This window comes from Halyomorpha halys, unplaced genomic scaffold (genome assembly GCF_000696795.3).
Source record: "Halyomorpha halys isolate HHAL.00 unplaced genomic scaffold, Hhal_1.1 Scaffold1865.1, whole genome shotgun sequence".
Taxonomy (NCBI): domain Eukaryota; kingdom Metazoa; phylum Arthropoda; class Insecta; order Hemiptera; family Pentatomidae; genus Halyomorpha; species Halyomorpha halys.
The window spans coordinates 30,979-53,053 of NW_027109955.1; the positions used below are offsets into that span (position 1 = coordinate 30,979).

Genomic DNA, 22,075 nt, shown 5'->3' on the forward strand with positions numbered 1-22,075 from the left:
TTAGATTTAGAGCCATTTGCCCTTTTACCCTTCTAAGTTTGATAAATTATATTGCAGATCTATCATCTTCGTTTGATTAATTCTCACTAAAATTCATAAAAAGTAATGAATTTTATCATATTCATACTTTGATATAGAGCTATCCGCCATTTGAAACAATAAGTTATCTTTAAATTTATTAGACAAATAGTAATATTTATAATTACAATTTATTGTCATTCAGATCATTTTGGTTGTCTAATGCGATACACCTGAAGAAACGTGAGGCACTTGTAAGGTGGTAGAGTAATCATACAATAAACTTCACATTTCTGCATCATTATAATACTAACTTTTCAATGGACTTCAACAAAGATTTTTTAAACAAATTTTTAATTTGTTTCCCGGATAAAGCACGATATTTTAAAAAAAAAATTTTCATCTTAGTATATCTATTTATTTAAGTGTTTCGACCACTAGGACCATTTACACTGAATTTACAAAGTTAATAGATTACAATTGACATATTCACAAAGTTACAAAGTGAGAAAGTTACTTATAATTACAAAGTGAGAATGTTACAAATTAACAATTACAATTACAATTTACAAATTAACAATTACATATTTACAGTTAAAGTTACATATTTACAAATAGAATTAACATTTTACAAAGTTACAATTAGATTTGACGTATTTAGTAAATTACTATATTAAATTTTGGATATACTTATCCATGCTGGGCAGTTAGATTATATGTGATCGTAGATATTAATGATTTTTAGAAAGTGAAAAAGTTTTGTTTTTGTTGTGGGATCTTTTCTCAACACCTGTAAATCTGAAGAGAACGGGGGTGGTTCGTGAGCAATAAATTCAGTGCGAATGTGCCTAACGGTGAGATCGTTTCTGCAGTAGTGACACACCGTTGCATTTTCATTTATCATGAGATGACCGTGGGTGAGTCAAGTATGGCCTATCCGAAGACGGGTTAATACATCTTCTCTCTGTAGCAGATTCAAGTTTCTGGTTGGACATTTCACTGTCTGTTGGACCATTGTTAACTTGTTGTCTCTCGTGATGAATTCATCTTACCACTCTTGCCATCCAATCTCTTTCATCCATTAAATAACATCTTTGCATATTGATGATGTTACGACTTGATCTGTCTTTACAGCTAGTCTGATCTGCGAGTCTGCCTTTTCATTCCCAGTGATCCCAAATCATCTTTGTATATAAAAGAATTAACCAAACAATAGATTCAACAATTCAATTATTGTTACTACACATATTAATTTTTTTATTATAACTTGAATTAGAAAAATTAAACTTTTTTAATCTATCTAAAAATGTTATTGCATCATATGTAAATGAAAAGTCAATTTTGAGAAAATAGATATATAAAGTGGTCAGCCTCTATGTATCTTTTCAAATCAATTTTCATCTTATAGCAACATCATTTTAAATTTCCTTTTATATCTTTTGTGGAGACTACCAATAGAGTCAACATTTAAAATCAAAAACTGCTTCACTTTTTTCAGACCACTTCGATGTGTATAATTTGAAAGAAACAAAAAATCTTAAAACGCGATAAGTTGCATTAACGTAGAAGCTTCAAATTGGATCTACACCCTCGTCGGAAGGAAAATGGAATTTATTTGACAGAGGCAAGAAGAGGCAGCGCGATCTAAGAATGAACTCACGTTGGTCCAACCACGTAAATGGTTTTTTACAGGTCTTGGAAAATATTCTTCCATTAGAGGGCCTTCCTTGCCTCTCCTCCACCGAATGGAAGTGCTCTCTGCCTTTATTCTATGCCCTCCTTCTTTATTATTTTCCTTCATTTCCTTTATTTATACATCGTACAATTCGTACTGAACTTCGCCTAGCATATATCAAATATTTCTCCCTCTTCAATGTGCAGAGATTTGGAACTATTATCATCAATTGTAGAAAAAATGTATCAAATGTCAATAAATAAACCTATTTCGACAGAATGCTTCTATGAGAGGTCACAGGTCTAAACATCGATTTTAATAATATTTGTGTATTAATTATACCAGTGGTTCCCAACCAGTGGTCCGCAAACAGAGCTTTAGGATGGGCCTGTAACACATAATTTTTGGACATTTTATTGCTAGAATATATTTCATTAATCATCTATCTTGATGATTATTTGTCAGTTGAAAGGATTTGACAGGAAAATGCACAATAAAAGTGCATATTTAATATTTAATATTATATAACATTAATATTTAATAATATTTTTGTATTAATTATACCAGTGGTTTCCAACCAGTGGTCCGCAAACAGAGCTTTAGGATGAGCCTGTAACACATATGTTTTGGACATTTTATTGCTAGAATATATTTAATTAATCATCTTTCTTGATGATTATCTGTCAGTTGTATTTGATACAATCGATTTGATACATTGATACAAGAGATTTGACGGGTAAATGCACAAAAGTGACTCAAAATCCACTCATAAGTAACTTATATACTATTTTTCGAGAGAGGCACCCTTAGCCTAAGTTGGGAGTGGGGGTATGCCCACATGGTACAATGTCCAACTTAGTGGTCTGCAGATATTACGGGTTGCAAATCGTTGACATATATGGACTAAATATATTACAAATATATTTTTTCAGAGTTTTACTAGAATAATTTTTTTTTATGTATATTACTCAATATTGTAACAATATTGGCAAATTTCACCACTTTTTTTTTGTTAAAAAAATACTGGTAGATTTAGATTCGATTTATGCGAGAGAGTTATATAGCTCATTATAAAGCCTGTAGCATGTGCTTTCATTTGGTTCATTGAAAATACAATCTAAAAACAAATTAATTATTTTTATTCAAAATTTAGAATATTGGAAATATAAAAAAAAAGAAAGTTATTTCGGTTTGTATTGGCTAGATTCGTAACTTTCAAGATGGAGACATAATGGAGTCTGGAGTGAACCTATAACTTAAGTAGATGCTGTAATTCATCATATAACAAGAAAGCTAATTCTTGGCTTAAATAATGCCTATTCCTGGATAAAATATTTAATAAATAATATAAAGAACATTATTTAGCTAAAATGTGTAATTGATAATTGACAAAATATGTTGCTTTTCGGTGAAAAATAATCTCATATTTACTTTTTTCATATTTAATAGTCATGAGATCTTTTTACTATTTCAGGTTATCTGTACTTATAATACTTCCAGTTATGGGGTACACTAGTTCTTTGAAATGTTAGTTGTAAAGTCTAGTCCTTAATTGAAGCGTTCTGAGAAGCGTATCCGTTTTTAGCTTCCGTATTGTGTTGTACAATTCGCTTTAGTACAGTCTAGACAATAGTCCTTAGTAATGGTGCTTGCTTTTGTGGACGGTGCATTTGTTTCGTAGTTCCATAAAGGAACTCATACCTGGAATCACTGGACCAGATGATAGACAATAAATTTCATGGAACTGCATTATGCCGAATAAAGTTGCACAATAATTTTATATGAACATTGGTCCGGAAATGAATTTTTTACCGTATTTCAGAGCGAACGCTTTAATAAAAAAAATACGTTTCTTAATTAGTTTGTCTTCAAATTGATTAAAAAACAAACTCCATCCATCAAAAGAAGGTCCAAAACTACTCTCGTTAAAACGTTAAGAATTATATTTGTGTCAAATGAGTTCAATAATAGCTCGATTTATCAAACAATAGATCTTAGGTGAATGTTGGAGTTAATGAAAACGGCATTTTAAGTTTTTAGTTAGTGTAGGATTAAGCATAAGCCAGTCATTTTAAATTATTTTTTACTCCAGTAAGTCAGAAAAAGACCAAGAGTTTGATTTATCGATCAGTTTTCTGTATCTCATTTGGATCCGAATCTAATTTTTCTATTTTGAAACAATGGTTCATTTCTTCATGAAACCAAAAAGTGTTGAAAAATATGTTTTGTTTATTTGTCACGATTTTGGCTTGAAAAATGATCAACCCTTCATTAGCTGACTAATTTTCTTTCCTACGGTGTATGTTTTTTAATGAAACTCAAAGATTGTTATTTTTTGGGTGGATGGGAAGGGAGGAGGAAATCCTGTAAAATAGCTTATTGGAACTTCGGAGCAATAAAGAAAAGAATCGGAAGTACTTGCTTGTTTAAGTATAAGACTAATCTTGGGTCGTTTGTAGTTGAGGGAGTCAAGCGGCTGTCTCGTGACTGCTGCGGTGTCCGTTCGAATCCGGCCTGGGTAGAGGGAGGTTATTTCTGTGGTGGTCCCACAAAATGAAAACTTGACCACCCACTGTTAGAATAGGTTGCTTAGAAGCACAGAATAATGGAAAAAAAATTTTTTTGATTAAGTATACAAAAACAATTGTAGAATGTTTTATTGGTCAAACCTTTTTACTTCTTGATAACAAAAACTCAGTATAAAGGAAAAATTGTAAACTAAAATGGCTGAAAAATGGATTACACTATCCCTCGTAACTATAGGCCGGGTAAAAAGTGTGTTTCATTAAGATATTTGATGACATACAACTCTAGACTTGTAATTTACCGAAATTGGCGCTATTTAATCGTTCGTATTTTACTAATTGATAAATTTTAATTACTTGTATTACTTTAGGAGTTATTTGCTGCAATGCTAAAAAGTATATGGCAACCATTGTCAAACATCTACCATATCATCGGAGCGATAGTTATTACCTTTTCCTGATATTTCTTCATAAGAAACTATTGAAAAAACTTTACATTATTAATTTACTTTTCCTTCATGCTTAACTTACAATTTTACAAGACTAATACCAAAGTTTACAAATCACTCGGGACAGTTTAAACGATCAGTCAACACAGGGTACGGACTTGTTCCAGCCTATGACAAATCTCCTATTTGTACTTTTTCCAGTCCACTTTTCGATAATTCAACCTTCTCGGCTTACTCTCAGTTCTTCTGCCGTGAACTTCGTACAGGACTGGTGGAAGATCCGATTATATTAAGTCCGAAACGGAGCAGCCCGTGGTGTCTAGTGAGGAGGAAGTGGATAGTGAACGTGGACCCTGATCCATTGTGGCGAAAAGTGTGGGTAGATGGGTGGAAAACTGTGAACGCCGTCTTGGCTAACTGCCTTCCCCCCGGCTGTGTCTGGCGTTAAAGTCACCTATCAGCCAATGTTTGGTCTTGGCCCCACATGTGTCGATGAGTTGCCGTAGTTATCGTAGGGACCCTCGTGGACGCTGGTATATGCCAGTGATGTAGGCAGGCTGGTTCATGAGCACCTGAACAGTAACATGGCTCATTTTGGCGTCTCTGAGGTTCATAAGGGGCGGTACTTCTTTTCCCATGTTGTACCGTGCCTTACCGCTATGTGTACACCTCCGTGGGGATCATGAAGATCGTCCGTGGCTACGGCATATCCTTGAAAGTTGGGTGGATGCCCCTGTATTCCAGTGTCTGTGAGAACAGTTGGCTGAGTCAAAGCCAGCAGCACTTCCAAATCTTCCATCTTCGTGGTCAGCCACAACAGTTGAAGCTTAGGAGATTGAAGGCGTTTCCTTTTCTAAGATCCTGTCCCCTCAGTTCCCGGAGTGTCGAGGCTAGCCAGCTCTGTCATCAATGGAGTAAAGGTTTCTATGAGAGAACTCATCTGCCCTACCAGTACTAACATAAGCTACGATGACTGGTCTGCTTCGCTTCCCATAAGTGGTGGTTAAACCCGTTGGTGGTGGAGGCAGACCGGTAGGTGGTGGGAGTATTAGGGAGGAATAAGGGAGGGTTAGAGCTACGCCCAATAACTTGTAGATGGTAGTGGCTGTGTCCTGGGTGAGCTGATCGCGGTTACATGACTGTTGTTATAGAGCGATACAAATGTTGTTCCCGCCCTTACCTAAAGCTCTAACTGAAAAAATATAAAAGTTAAGCCAGAGCTCCTAGATAATCTCTCCTCTTTATATTTGTACGTGTTAATCAATATTTTATTCCATAGGAGGATACGAAAAAAATAAATAATAAAATTGAATTCTAACCACCATTTCCCAAGAAAAGGCTTTGTATATCTAAAGAATCCAATTTTCAAATATAATGCGGTATGAACAAAACAAATTTAATGACATAATTTTTTCTGAGACCCGTATACGTCATCGCTTCAAATTGATAATATATAAAAAACTCAAATATATGAAAAAACAAAACGAAAAATATTCCCAAGAAACAAATTTCTTTGAAATCAAGTGAAAATATATATTATTTATTTTAATGGGTGTTACATAAAAAATATTTATATCAGTGTTACATAAACAAAAAAAATTAAAAATATTGTCTTGAAGTAATCCCCTTATCTGTTTAATTGATTAGGAAATATCTCGAAATTAGAGGAAATATTTCACCTCTTGAACTTCAGCCTTTTCCGTAGTATGATCCGATATCAATGTAAAATTAGCGATATTATATAGTTTGATTTAGTATTTGATTTACCAGTCATAATATATTTTATCCGCACAAGAATGTAATTTTATGTTCGGTATTAGTGGCTTTTATCGATTTGTTTTTATAATATAATAATACAGGATATCTACGAATAATTTTTTCCTATTTATTTTGAAATTTTCATTAGATTTAATGTTATAATTTTTTTTTAATATTTATTTATTGCTATTTACAACTGTACATTATAATACATTTAGTAAATCTGATCTATGTTAAATTGGAATGTTACAGGCGTGTAGAGAAACTATCCATTGGTAGCACTCTAATGAAATTTTACATTAGCTGGTCTCGTGGCTATCTTCTTTTCAGGCGCCTCGGAGGATTGTCAGGAATGGAAGAGGATGCAAGATTAGAAACTAGGAGGTTTGAGTGGTTAGAGAGTTTATAATGGAAGGAGTGATATCTGGTTCGGGCTAGATCGGTTACATAGGGAACATTAAGGTCTTTATGTATGATTTTATTTGTGATAAAGTAAGGAGCATTGAGGATTTTACGTAGGATTTTGGATTGTAAGGATTGAATACGAGAGGAATTCGAAGGTTTAGTGGACCCCAAAGCTCAACTCCAATGTTATAATTAAATCTTTAATATAATAATTATTAATCTTAATTTTTTTTATCTTATGTATTGTTCATTACCCATTATTATTAGATTTTTAAAATTAAATAACGGATTTCACGTGGTTCTCTGTAAGGTCAAAGCAGCTGGATTTTTATTGTATTGTTTTATTGAATTGTCCGATATGCTGTTCAAATCTTACTTTTAGATTTTTAGACGTATTTCTTATAAAAAATTGCATCAAATTCTCACAGTCATGTTAATGTAATAGATTTTGTAAATCTGGTTTATCATCGTCGTCATATTCGATTGTTACGATTTTTAAATAATTATGTGATTCTAATCAATGAATAATTTTTGAATGATACTACACTAAAATACTCGTGAAACAACATTTCTAAACACTTCTATGAGTATGTATGAAGCTATATATAATTCAAAATAGGCACGACAACGGAAAAAAATAAATAAATTACTACTGGATATAAATACATAATTAACCAATTTTATATAAAATCAACATACCTAATATTTTCCTTAATATATGCCACCTATTATATTTTATTCAACTTTTTTAGATAACTTTTCATTCAATAGTTCCATGTTGATCAAGGAAAATATGTAAGTCACTCGGTAAATTCATTCCTCTCACTTAAGTAAACAAAAACGTATGAATAACTATTTTGAATTTGTCTGTAGTTTAATATTTGTGAAAGGAAACAGATTTAGAACAAGGAAAATTATGTATTTTATAAAATTTATAGTTTTAATGACATAAATCAAATTCAATACAACTATTCATTCCAAGTATGTACTATATTTCAGAATTTAAGAATGTTGATATTAGACGGGGTTATGCGGAAAGAACTACCAGAGACAAAAAGTAATTGGCCACCATCTTAGATCCACGTTTTTAGATGGAAGCGGACACGGGTTCAGACGTGACTTTTAGAACTTCTTGGATCTAATCCTGAAAATTACAGCCTATTACGAATTTTTTAAAAATCAAATTCTATATCTGTTGGGCTATAGTGGCAATATTTTGCCCTCATTGTGTTTGGGAACATAAACTACTCATAAATTTGTTTCTCATATTTTTACTACCCTTTTGTACGTTAACGTAAAACAAATTACACGTGAGGATTTTGTGCTTGGTATAGGATACGTCACTATGTTAACTTTAATATCAGACGTTTTATGATGGTGTAAACAATTATCGTTGATAATAAGATAATCTTGAACTGATTCATGAACTATTCTTGGAAATAACCTTACGTCATAATTACAAATAACTATATTAATACATTGTTTATGTGTTTTATGTCTTATTCATTGATTTTTCAGATATTTTTATTATTTCAACTAATTAATGGCTGAAGTTAGTTTGTTTCTGTTTAAGGACAGAATATTCTGGTTATCAATAGAAGATACTCCTTTATAATTTATTTTTATTTCATTATTTATTTAAATATACTTTATTAGTTTTATTACTATATAAAATATTCGTTAAAAATTAATTGATTGATTTTTAATTCCTTTGTTTATATTTTCTTGTACTCTTTGGCCTAACTAGTATTGTAATACCATACTGAAGGGATTGGTCCTAAAATAAATAGTGTATTGTTATTGTTATTGACATGTAATACCATTACTGTCTACCTCAAGTATAATAAAATTTATACTGTCTTACTCTACTTATATATTATTTTTAAATTAGTAATATATTTTCTCTTAATACCGATATTATTCTGCAAATCGAGCGGTTAACTCAACTGGATTTGTGAAACCAAGTTTCAAATTGTTTGTCCGATTTCTTCAGTTTCTTTATTTAAATAATTCGTTGAACAATCAATAGTACGTTAGGAAAAAATAATTATTTCATCAACGAAAAAATGAGTTATTTAAAATGGACATTAATGGCTAAAGGTAAATATTTAAACTGAAATTATAAGATCAATAATGATGTTATTAAAATGTCCCTAAGAGACATTCTCGCAATTTATGCAAATTTTTCGAAGTTATAAACAAAAATAAATTAAATAATAGTAAAGTTCTTGATTATCTAAACGATAAAAATGGGGATAGTTTTATAATATATTGCAGCATTAATGAAAGCAGTTAAATTATTGATTATGATAGGAAGATAATCATTTTTAGCATGTTTCAAGCATCATAGATTAATTTTTTTTAGCATGAATGAGGTACATAGATCATTATTATAATGACCTCCTTGCACAACCGTTATTCAAGTTACAATACTTCCTTGGGAACTTCTGCACCCGTGACCTTTCATGTGTTGTAGTGGTGCAGATTTAAAATTTTTTTTTATATCATTTATTAATTTTTTTTTGTAACTACTAAATGTAAACTGAATATATTACATATTTGGGATTTTATGTTTATATTTGTTCCTTATATCTTTTGTAAATAATTAAGACTAAATGCACTGGACTAACGGTCTAGAGTACCAGGCCCTAACATAATATGTTGATGTAAATGTATTAAAAAATATAATTAACTACAAAAACATAGTTCTATAAGTACACAAGTAAAAATATACATTTAATTCTACAAGCGGGAGAATTTTTTTAAAAAATCGACTTTACTTAATTGACTTTAATTAAACGTCAAGAATAATTATCATATTTCAAAAAACATCATTATTGATTCTTTTTTGTTGATTGGGTTGATTATGATTTTTATTTTATTTTATTTTTTTAAGAATAATTTAAGTACTACAATAAACTATTTAAAACTCACATTATTCGCATTTTGATATTTTTTATGAATATAGATTTTGATTTTTATTTAAATTTTTGAATTGCGTTTTATGATTTTGTTGATAGAAAAATATTTAATTAATTCATATTGTTGCCCAATAATATTTTTTTGCCCAAGAATGATGACTGTATTTTTTTTTTTAAATTGGCTTTATAGCGTTTGCCGACTTACGAAATTCTAGTGAATCCATTTTTGAGTCCACTAACACAACAAAGTTAATTTCAATCACAAATTTTTGGGTTGCGTCATTATACTTCCAGACTAACGATATGTCTTAATTTGTTAAAATTTCTACAACATAATGTCACTAGTTTGGATTAAACTACTGAATTCTAATTAATTAAAAAATTGTATTTAATTAATAAAATAATAGAAGTCAAATGCCTATAGTGATTGCTGTGTTGTGATCAACTTGAGAGTTGATACAAATTTTTAGGACTTCTTTTGATCTATTGAAAGCATCTATTATTTAAACAAAAGAACAATGGGACAAGTTGAAAAATTGGCCGCTACACAATTCCCGAGACTCCGATCGAAAAATCGTACGGCCGGGCAGAAAACCTATATCACTCGTATCTTATATTAATCAATTAAAACTAAGAAGGAGACTGAAATAATACAGTATAATAAAACAGATTATCTAAGACCAATTTATAAAAAAAAAAAAATTATTTGCTTAGAAAATTCTAAAGAAAAAGAAATGACTCTGGCTTCTTTGAGAACAGATAAGATTGTTTTCGGTGTAATTTTATTTTGGCTACTCATGTCAGAAATTATAGGAAACATATATTATTAATCAAAGGTTATATCTTCTCATGACAAAAATCGGTCGAGGTAGATGAACACTCAAGAGTTATTAAACACAGGTGTTCGCCGGGTGGAGTGTTTACCGTCTGCAATCGCCTTCTTACTGACAGTATTAGGTACAAAAGGTCTCCTCTTTGATGATAATGTTAATACTACAACACTCACGTGCATGGTCAGTGAAATTCTGTGTTCGTTCATCGATGGGATTTATTTTAGCGATAGTTATTGTTGTAGCAGTTGCATCAGTTGTGGAAAATTCAGCTACTTCTGTGGTATGTAATATACTGTGTCTTAGTTTTTTGATAATTCAGATACTCATTTATGGAGCTTCTGTAATCTAAAACTAATTCCAGAAGTTGGAATATTTAAATTAAAACTTTACTAATGTATTAAACTTTAATAATGGTTAAAATTTGAAACTTTTAGGAACCCTAAATGCATAAAACCTGAATGCGCGATGCATAAAATCCAGCCCATAAAACTTACAACCTAAAATAATTTAAAAAAATAGTTTCTATTTTACTCATCGTGTAAATGCATTTCTGATGGTTCTGAAATTCTTGCTAATTAGTTAATTAATTTAACAAGCTAGCAAACCATATATTTGTTCTCCCCCCAATAAATCCTGAACAGTGGATTTTAGCAAAAATGTTTGAACAAGACAAATTAAAAAAAATTATATTATGCTCCAAAAGATTACAAAACCTAAAAATGTAGTGGTATGCTCATTAACTACCTCTGTGATCATATACAGACCTCATAGCACTTAAAATCAGCTATCGGAGGCGAAGGGACAATGGAATGGCTGGTTTACGACCAAACCACTTGACCGTATTATTAAGTTTATAGTACTCATTTGACGCAGAATTTAATGTTCTTTCATTCGTTTAACTTTTTTTCTTGACATTTATTTTATTTTTAACTCCCTTATTTTTCATCTTTTAGTGTATTATACTTTCATATTTCTCTTTTATGTACTTTTTTTACTTGGTATTATTTCCGTTTTCATTAATGGCCTTTTTTGTATTACTTGTTTATTTTGAATTAATTTTAGTTTTCTCTGTATTCTTTTTTTTTTTTTTTTTAATTTAATTTACTTCGTTCATTTTTATATAAATTTCCACATCATTTTTAGTTAATTTACTTTTATTTCATGTCATCTTATTCTTTAACATAATTTTAGTTAAAGTAAGGAAAAAAGAAAAACAAAATAATCTTAATTTTTACTTTATTTTTTAATTAGTAAGAATTTAAGGACACCAAGAAGTACTTTTTCGTGTTAGGTATGGTAGAGATTTTTTAATTAATTACAAAGGTATGTTTTAAGGGTATTATGCATGGATCCCATGTAGTATAACCTCATTATCAGCCTTAACCGTATTTCTTTTATATAATACATATTTTTAATATCATTAATAATAATTTTCTTTAAATTATATTAAAAATTACTTTTTAGCTCCGTACAATACGTTATCCAGTCAATACCTAACATATTTTTTCCTGTATGGGTAGTTCACGAGCGAAACAAACAATATCCACTTTTCCAGGTACTATTTCATAAGCAATCCCTGTAAAAATCAGTTATTTTAAGATCTTGCTAATTGCAAATAACTTAAGTTTCCGAAGGGAGCCGAGTGCTACCAATTGCATATAACGGTTCAATAATGTATAATAATGTAAATTGCTTTTAGTATAAATTAGATAGACAACACTTAATATTAAATCTTTAATTTAGGATTCCTAACCATTCTTGTCACCAAATAATGTACTATAAGAAAGTTCAATTATAGTAATGGGGGAAGTTTTACATAAAAAGTTAATTATGTTACTTAAATTTCGTAAAAAAAGTAATAGTTTGTTTTGATTCAACATCGTTTAACCCATTAAAATGTTCTGAGTATTTCTCAGGTTTATCGTAACAAATAACTATCCCAGGTTTATCCTGATAAATAATAATGTTGTGTTTAACCTGATATATACATTTCATAGATTTATAAATAATGTAATAATAATGTAAATAACTATTTTATTAAGACATATTCTTTGTTTATGCTAAAAATAACTATTCTGTGTTTATCCAGATATATAACTGTCCTAGATTTATCATAATACACATCTATCTTAGGTTTATCCTTATAAATGAATATCCTAGGTTTATAATGATAAATAACTATCATAGATTTACCATAATAAATACCTATTCTAGGTTTATTCTAACAAATAATTATTCCAGTTTTAACCTAATAAATACTCATCCTGTGTTTATTATGACAAATGCATATCCTAAGATTTATCCCAATTACTTAATTTTTATCTAAATTTAATTTTTTTTATGACCCATTTCTCGGTCATTTCTGACATACGGAGTAGGAGTGAGGGAGTGTTTACCTACAGTCATACTATCCTATTCTGACTACGGCAAAAGTCAAGCTTTTATTTTGTGGGGCCACTAAAGGCCAGATTTGAACCGGAGCCGCTGTAGTCACGAGCCAAAGTTGGTGCTTTACTCGCTCGGTTGCAGACGATTTCTATTCCTACAAAAATTTGTTTGTAACTAACATTTCCAAATAAAAAATCTGATGAATGATTAAGTGACATTCTTCACTTGAAATTGATTATCTAAATTTTGTACTTAAAAGTTGAACCAATAGGATTAGTAGGTAGGGAGGGATTACTTCATTTTATGTATGTCTGTTGTTTGATAACTTCAAATTTTCCATTACAGACAATTGGGCCACGTACTTCATAAAGGAACCAGCCCTCAAATTTTCATAATATGAGTTAATGCTAAATTATTCTTTCTTAAGTATCCCTCTATGCACTGTAAAAAAGAGTGGTTTGAGATGTCATTTTTGAATTAAACAAAAGCTCTGTTATACGCCGTTAGTCGAAGTAATCTGTAGCTATATTCTTTAATTTATTAATTTTTATTGACATGCGACTTACATCCTTTAAATTTCAGTTGTTACTTTACTTTGTGGCTGGTTCCTTTCTACGAAATTGTCAATTGATTATATTTGAACATGTTTCCGGATAGAAAATATACCTATTTCTTTTTGAATACTACAGGAGAATCTGATAAGAGATCAAGGATACCCCTTTGAAAATCATACTGTGGTGACAGAAGATGGTTACATCCTGACCCTTCACAGGATACCTCACGGGAAGAACCATTCGGGGAAGTTAGGACGCCCAGTGCTTTTGTGGCATGCCATCCTTTGCAGTTCTGCAGCCTGGGTTTTATCACGGCCGGATAAAGCTTTGGGTAAGTACTTACATGTTATTGTTTTAGAATAACTAAAAACAGATAAAAAATAAATTCACCAATTTTCATTTTAGGTTTCATACTCGCCGATCAAGGCTATGACGTTTGGTTGGCAAACAGCAGGGGAAACACTTACAGCAAGATGCACAAGACTTTAAGCGTTCTCAGCCCCGAATATTGGAATTTCAGGTAGATATTTAGGTTTCTTATCCGCTATTGTAATATATTAATTATTTTGTTAACATAAGGGGTGCCTAAAGTACGGAACGCGTGCCACCATGGTTTGGAAGTAAAACAACCCAAAACTAAAAGTGAAAAACTATTTAAAAAAAACTAGTATTTGTTGTATTGTACTAATGTTGTACTGTTGAGCTGCCTGTTTTGTCCTCCAAGCTGACCATCTTTCTGTATTTATTTATTTTGCTTCCATGATATCAAATATCATGAAAGAGTATGTCGTAGCTAAGCAGTGGCATAGCGTAGTGGGGGGGAGGGGAGGGAATTTTAGATGGTACCAAAATTTCACAATAAATACTAAAACATATCTTGTATTAATTTCATTTCATGACATTTTCATTAGTAACAATACAAGATAAATATAAATTGAAATTAAATTGAATTAAATATGAGCCACCATAACCCATGAAAGATAATGGGTGCGGTACTTTGTAAGGAAGTATAATTACTAGACCAACGGTTGTGCAAGAAGATGAATCGGTTAGAATCAGGTTGGAACTCAAAATTTCAGTACAATTTTGGGTACCCACATCATATCATATCAAGCTGGGTGGACCCCTGAAGGGTCCCAAACCCACAGGACTGGCTCACGGCTACAGTAAAACAAAAAATAATCTGTCACAGCTGGAAGCCGGGTCCTTGGAGTTAGTAGCACAGTGACTTACAACTGAGCTACCCACTCCCTGCTTATTAGTACTCTATATTTAAGTCATCTTAAATTGAAATACCTAAATAAGAGAGCAGAAACATTTTCCTGCGCTCCATGTGACACCCACGCTACGCAACTGTAACTAAACTTTTTTTTTTATGGTACAAAATAAAGATAATATTTTTTCAATAACTTTATTATAACATTTCCAACCAGAAAAAAAATGTTATGCTTACAAAACCTCATACGTTGTAGCTACCTCCCTGAGCTTAATACCTTTTCCTTTGTTGCGGTTCTAAAACAAATGTTTCTGCATACAAAGATATGTTTTTCCAATTATTTTGTAAACCAAATGTGTTGTATGTACTAAGACGAATTATTTTTCAATGACTTTTATGGTTACTACTCCATTCCAATCATCCAAGTGTTATGAAGCCGAAGGTCTTCTTCAAGAAACGGTTCATCTAATGCAAACGATTTTTTAAATCGCACTAGAGGTTCCGGAAATAAACGTGTTGAAACAAACAAACTCTTCTGTTTCACAAATTAGTGTATATATAAATAATAATAGTTATTTACAAAATTCTTACAGCTTCCACGAGATTGGTTATTACGACCTACCAGCTTGTATAGACTACATCCTCCAGCAAACCGGTGAGGACAGCCTCCAGTACATAGGTCACTCACAGGGATCTACCATCTTTTTCGTCCTGGCATCGACTAGGCCGGAGTACAACAATAAGGTTTCTCATATGACCGCTCTTGCTCCTATAGCTTTCTTGAACGATGCGCATGGTATAATCCGAGTACTGATCACTTTCTCGTCTGTGGTTGAGGTGAATTTGGATACATGAGTTCAATAAAGTGAATGTAGTTATGTTTTAGAAATAACTAACGTCATTCATTTTTTTTTTTCCAGTTTGTTTATCAAATAACTGGCAATTATGAATTTTTGTCCGCCTCATCGTTTGTTCACGTCCTTGAAAAAGGCTGCGTACCGGATACATTGCTAGGGTATGTGTGTAACAGCATTGTCTTCCTAAGCGTTGGAAATGATCCAGAGCAGTGGAACATGGTATGTGAATAGTTTTATCAAGTGTTAGTGTGGAACTATTTTTTAAACAAATCCTTATTTTTTTTTCGTTTAATCTGAAACATATCGACTGTTTTTTCCAGACATTGGCCTATGAAGTCTATAAGTACATTCCAGCAGGAAGTTCTCTCAAACAGTTTTCACATTTTTCCCAGATAGCTAAAAACGGTACGTATCAATACTATCAAATATATTTTATTACATTGAAGTGGTAAAATTAAATGGAACTAGAGATTTGTTTCGAGGTTAAGAAATTAGTTTTAAGAATAATATTTAAATTAAATGGTTTATTCTGATTTCAATATTGCTTGGAGATATTTTCAAGACTGAAACAACGATGGTTTTTGTTAAGAGTAATACATTACTTTCACCTATAAACAAGAAAAAAAAATTACAATTTATATTTATAGAGGAAAGCAATGTATAATTTATTACGAAAGCAATTGTAGCTTTAGGTTTGACAATGGGTTTATTATGTACATCATTTAATTGGCTATGAAAATAAAAGTAAATGTAGATTATTTAAATTAGTTTTACATAGTTACTACAGTAACTATAGCATACAGTAATTAGTATACTAGTTACTGTAAATCATAGTTATCGCCAAAGCAGATCATTTCGACTCATGTTACGAAAGGGGGCAGGTAGAATATGTTTTGTTGCTTGTGAAAAATTTTATTTAAGGATTTCGAGGACGCTAAAAAGGAATCTGAATAGCTTTTTCTAATAAAAAAAGTTTTATTGACCTACTATATATATAAGAAACGATTTTGGTTTTTGTGATATAGTGTGTATTTTAACACATTTAATACAATTAAAATATGTATTTGTTATTAAAAACCGAAAACACATAGAATAATATATTACTCCTATATAAAGAAATAAGAGCGTATTACTAAAATAAATTAGCCTGAATGATCTAGAAAATTATCCCTTTTTTTCTATATTTTTTTATGGAGAAATAAAGTTTAAATTCAATATTAGCACCTCAAAAAATTCTTAAATACAAATTTTTATAGTCGTCGAAAAATAAAATTATATTACTCAAAAGTTTTACCTTACTCGATTTTTTTTTTAGGTGGATACTTTCGACCGTACGACTACTCTTACTCAAAAAATCTTGAGATTTACGCCCGATATGAGCCTCCTTGTTACGATCTATCAAAAATATCAACACCGATCACACTTTACTATGCTCAAAACGATTGGCTATCTGGTGTACAGGTTGGCATACTGCGATAGTAGAAAATAATTATTTTAAATATATAAATTATAATATAAATATACTAATTTTTGCCCTAATTGCAGGATGTAATGAAGCTGCACTCCAGCCTTCCAAACAGCGTGGCAAAACTTGTTCCATACCCCGCTTTTCATCATCTGGACTTCTTGTGGGCTAAGGACGTGGTCACTCTGTTGTATGATGATTTACTGAAGACCATGAGCGAACATTAAATCTACGTTAATGTTGCGAGAAACCCAAGCAAAAAAGCACAGTGATCCTGAAATCACTGTTGTGTGCATGCAAAATCTAACATCAATTTAGTACGTGATGCATCTGGTGGAATCAATGGAAGCTATCACATGTCACAAGCCGCGGAACGAGAGTCCTTGATATTACACTATGTCAAGCGTGGCCGGTGAAAAGCTATGGAATATATACTGAAACTCAATGAACTATGATGTGTACGTTCGTGTGTCTGCTATCGTGTGTGAGGAATCATATGAAAACATATCAACCAATGGAATGATCTCGGATTTATGATTTATTATTTACAATTCATTTGCAGTGTGACAATATACTTCAAACCTCTATCAAATCAATGACAAAATGTAATATGATCTAAAACATTTAAATTTAGGTTTCTTTCTGAAAATTTTTCAATTGATTTTGTTCTGCTGCTCTTTATACCTTCATATTACATTTATTTTGACTTATTTTGTCTGTAAATTTTTGAGACTAATAAAATAAAAAAATTATTGTTTTTAAAAAATTATTAGAGACTTATTAAATTTTAGAGATATATTAAACAATACCATTTAAATTTTTATTATTGTACCTCAATGAAGGATTATAGATGGAACAGACATCAGCGGTCTGAATTGATTTCAGGTCTGTAATTAAACTAGCTATGAGCTTAGTATATTTTAAATCTTTGGGTAGAAAAAAACAAAAAAAAATGAGGGTTCTGTCCCTCCCTCATTTTTTTTTGGCCATATTTAATTTTCGTATATATCTGTAGTAGCTTAAAATATATTATCTTACAATTTAAGAGCATTGCAAGACAAATAGAATTTCAAAAATCAAATTGAAAAAATCGGTCTACTCTACTCTATAGTTTTATTTATTTTTTTTCAAATTTGGTGCTAAGGTCACTGACCATTACTGGACATTAATTTGTCCTCAACATTACCATCTGCCATTTAGTTTCAAAATGGATGTCCACCAAAAATAAAAGGTTTTTTAAGAAGTGATACGACCGATTTTTTTTTTTAAATGGTGAAAAGTAATATAAAGCCCAAGGAACATCCTTGGGTGACCTGTGTCTGCGTTTCCAAACTAAAAAAAAATCATTCCAGTGATCTGAAAGAAAATCGGCGGAGTGCTTAGTGAGGAATGCATTGATTTATTTCATTCGATTTTTGAATTCGACTTACCATGAAACGAAAATTTTTTTATTTTCTTGGGAAGGAGTTCAAACAAATTTTTATCCGGAAAACGTGATGGCCTTCTCTCCCATGAGATTTTTCTCGTAACTAATCTAAACAAGGCTCTGAAGTCAATTTCGCCTTCCCGCCTGTTCCATCTACATCTCGTATTTAGTCAATTTATCGATAGGACTACAATTGTGTTCCCACTTTTGAAAGATAAGTAATGTGGGAAATTTCTGTTGCATTTATTTTATTTATAAAATTATTCATTATGTATGAGATTCTCTTAAGAAATACAAATAAGTGGTTAAACTATAAAGTTACAAAAAAATTGCACTTATTTGTTTTAATAAACTATTTGAAATTTAAAAATAAAATTATTGTTGTTTGTTTTATTTTGAACCATCAAGAACCTAATTATACATACCTATTAGGGCGAGGGGTGTTTAGTGAGTGAAAAACCAACCGCTTCTCAGAGGAAAGTGTTCGCTGGTTCGAGATAAAATAAAACGGAAGACCTGAAATAAATATCACAAAATAATATTTATTTTTTATTTTAATTATTTATTTATTGCTATTTACAACTGTGCAATATAATACATTTAGTAAATCTGATCTAAGTTAAATTGGAGTGTTACAGGCGTGTAAAGAAACTACCCATTGGTTGCACTCTAACAAAAAAAAAAAAAATAAATAAATAACCTTCCAAGTGATACGCAAAATTTAATGATAACAAAATATATAGAAATTGAAATAAAAGAATTATCTTATACAAAATTCAACAAATCATAAAGTAGTAAAAATATTTACATTAGTATACAAATTAAACTTGTTTTGGGTTTTAATTAAAAAAAAAAAAAATGATTGAGTCTTTAGTGATTCGAGGAAAAAATAATAAAAAATGCCGTGGTTTCGATATGCACATATCGACTATACCTCTAGCTATAACATATCCCATCCGAGATGGCCGCTTTCGATGAGCTGATGATGGGCGAGGGTTAATAGAAGAACGGTGCTCCAAAACGCAGGGTGACTCAATAGGGGAGATTCGGTGAGAAAGAGTCCAAAAGATCTAGCCAGCTTCAAACATAATGTGGCTGAACAAATTGCGGCGGCGAGTCAGTGAATAAGTGACTGCCGGCTGGTCGGTGAGGAAGAATCCAAAGAAAAAAACAGACTCCAACACAATTTGATTGAAACAATGGCCTGTTGGTGAATAAGTGTCTACTTCCTGCACACTGCGCCAATGCCTCCTAAGTAGATCACTCCAGCGCCTTCTAAATACATTGCCCTCTGCCTTATCCGCGGTTATACAGGCCTTGGCTCACTGCCTGCTCTATTGTTGTGCACATGTTACACCTCAATTCCAAACCTATTCCTTAGTTAAAAGTTGAAAAAAATAAACTTATAATTAATATAATTCAAAACCGACTTGGAAAGTTAAATTAAAAAAAAAAAACTAAACTGAACTTTTGAGCTTAACTATATAATTAAAAAAAAAAAAATAACCAGTAGGAAACTATCTAGAGGAAATTGGGAAAAGGGACAACACAAAATAATATTTCACTGTCGAGGATCAGTCTTTTAAAATAATGGGACAACAAAAAGATAAAGAAGTTTCAAATAATGAAGATGATTAGAGTTAACAACTATTTATTTTCCGACGTTTTGCCCCACGTTGTAGAGCTTCATAAAGGCTATTCAAGTTGATAGCTTTAGTGACCAATAATCCAGCTGTTGAACAATTTCTTTGCAGACTACTTTGGCTTGTGGTAATGCTGCGTTGGCGTTCATACTTATGCTGTACATGTCGTCGGCTAAGTCATGGTTTGTAGCTGTTTTATAATTTTTGATTACTACATCTACATATCGAAAATAACAATAGAGAGAGGGCTGCTCCTTGTGGTACTTCCTTTTTAGTACGGATATTGATTCCTCGTCACGAACTCGCGGTAGTCCTGTTGTCCAGAAACGAGCCGATTATATACTATAGAGCTGTTCTGGACATTAGAGCTCTATGGGCTGATGGCATAATATATCGTGAGACACAAAATCGAATGCCTTCGTACAATCAATAAGGATCATTGCCACCTTTTGGCTTTAGGGGCTGTTTACCTGAGTCTAGAGCTTCATAAGATGAGTTACGTGCTGAGGTGAGTTTCAAAACTGCCGACATTTTTTTTTACGATTTACTGTATAGATACTTTCTCTCTCCTTCTCAAATTAGGTTATATCAATAACCTTGACAATTTATATGAAAATTGAGTTGTTGTTAAAGAAATGTCTTTTGCAGATCTTAACTGCTTTTATTTTCGAGAATTTAAGTATTAATGAATCAAAATCACTTTTGATATGTTTTCTATACAAAATTAAGGAGAAATGAGACTTTTGTATCATGGATGATTTTTCTGGCCAAACTCTTTTTATGTTTTATTTAAAGCCAGAAATATTATATTCTTAATACCTTTTTTACCTCAACCCTCAATAACGATGTTTGTTATCACAACGTAAAAGTCAGCACTTCCCAGGGTGACCAGTCTAAGTATTAGAAGGCGAGTTCTTTCCATTTATTCTTCGAGACATCCCTGACCCTAGCAGCTCTCCACCAGAGGGGTCCTGCCATCCTCTTGAACATATCGCTCCAACTTTTCTTTTGACGTCCTCTTCTTCTTTGAAGGTCGTATGGTGTCCATTCTTGTCATCTTTAGTGTGTCAGTGAGTAAATAGAATGACAATTCACGTTAAACTAAATTATAGATGTAATAATGATTAGTTTTTTTATAAAACAATCATATGTATGTTTAACTGTGATACATAAATATGATCAATTGTAATTTCTTGTTATCATATTGATTTTCACCTTATAGTTTCCGAATTAATTCCTCATGATTTCCATCGAAATATTTTCACGCGAGTAAATGATTTACGCTTCTATATGCTTAAAAAACCATTATTCAATATTTGCATCGCTGCAACCGATGAAGGATCAGTACTATGTAAGGAAGTACTGTTTGTTGAGTAGCGGTAATACAAGGGAGTGATTTGTTCATAACCACGCTCAACCGCCAGATTTTTCCCCAATTAAAGGTATTATGAGATAGGGTGGACTCCAGAGGGCTTCCCGATCCTACAGTGTTGATTCAAGGCTAAAGTGACAGAATAAAAAATATGCTAGAGTTAGTAGTACATTGCATTGCCTCTGAGCCACCCCACTCCCAGCTGTAAGTTATCAGCATAGATAATTAAGTCATACATACAACGTGAATACATTTTTATATAAAAAAATATAAATAAAGTAAAAAACTAACTTATTATTACTTAATTTTGAAGATCTTTAATAGGATATCATTATTCTTCATCATCATTAAGGATCTCATCATTAACGTCATAAATCATGAAACAGAACGTTATATAAAACATGAATAGTTTGTGCGATTTATTGTTTTCATTAGTTTTAAAGTCATGATAAGGAAATCAAATAAGGAAGTGACGTTTGGGCACGTGTCAGATCCAGTTTATCTCAGCTCATTACGATTTGAAATTTAGAAACCGCATTCACAGGAAAACCGTTTCGTAAATCAAATTTC

At 31.5% G+C, this 22,075-nt stretch overlaps 1 protein-coding gene across 1 annotated transcript; it reads left to right on the forward strand.

The window, feature by feature from the left end:
• The first annotated feature begins 10,208 nt into the window (after positions 1-10,208).
• LOC106690763 (lipase 3) lies at positions 10,209-18,830 on the forward strand. The gene is made up of 8 exons (XM_014436300.3): positions 10,209-10,864; positions 13,662-13,857; positions 13,932-14,046; positions 15,336-15,579; positions 15,663-15,818; positions 15,920-16,004; positions 16,915-17,060; positions 17,145-18,830. The coding sequence occupies exons 1-8, from the start codon at positions 10,730-10,732 to the stop codon at positions 17,289-17,291; spliced, it is 1,224 nt and encodes a 407-aa protein (XP_014291786.1). The 5' UTR covers positions 10,209-10,729; the 3' UTR covers positions 17,292-18,830.
• The last annotated feature ends 3,245 nt before the right edge of the window (positions 18,831-22,075 follow it).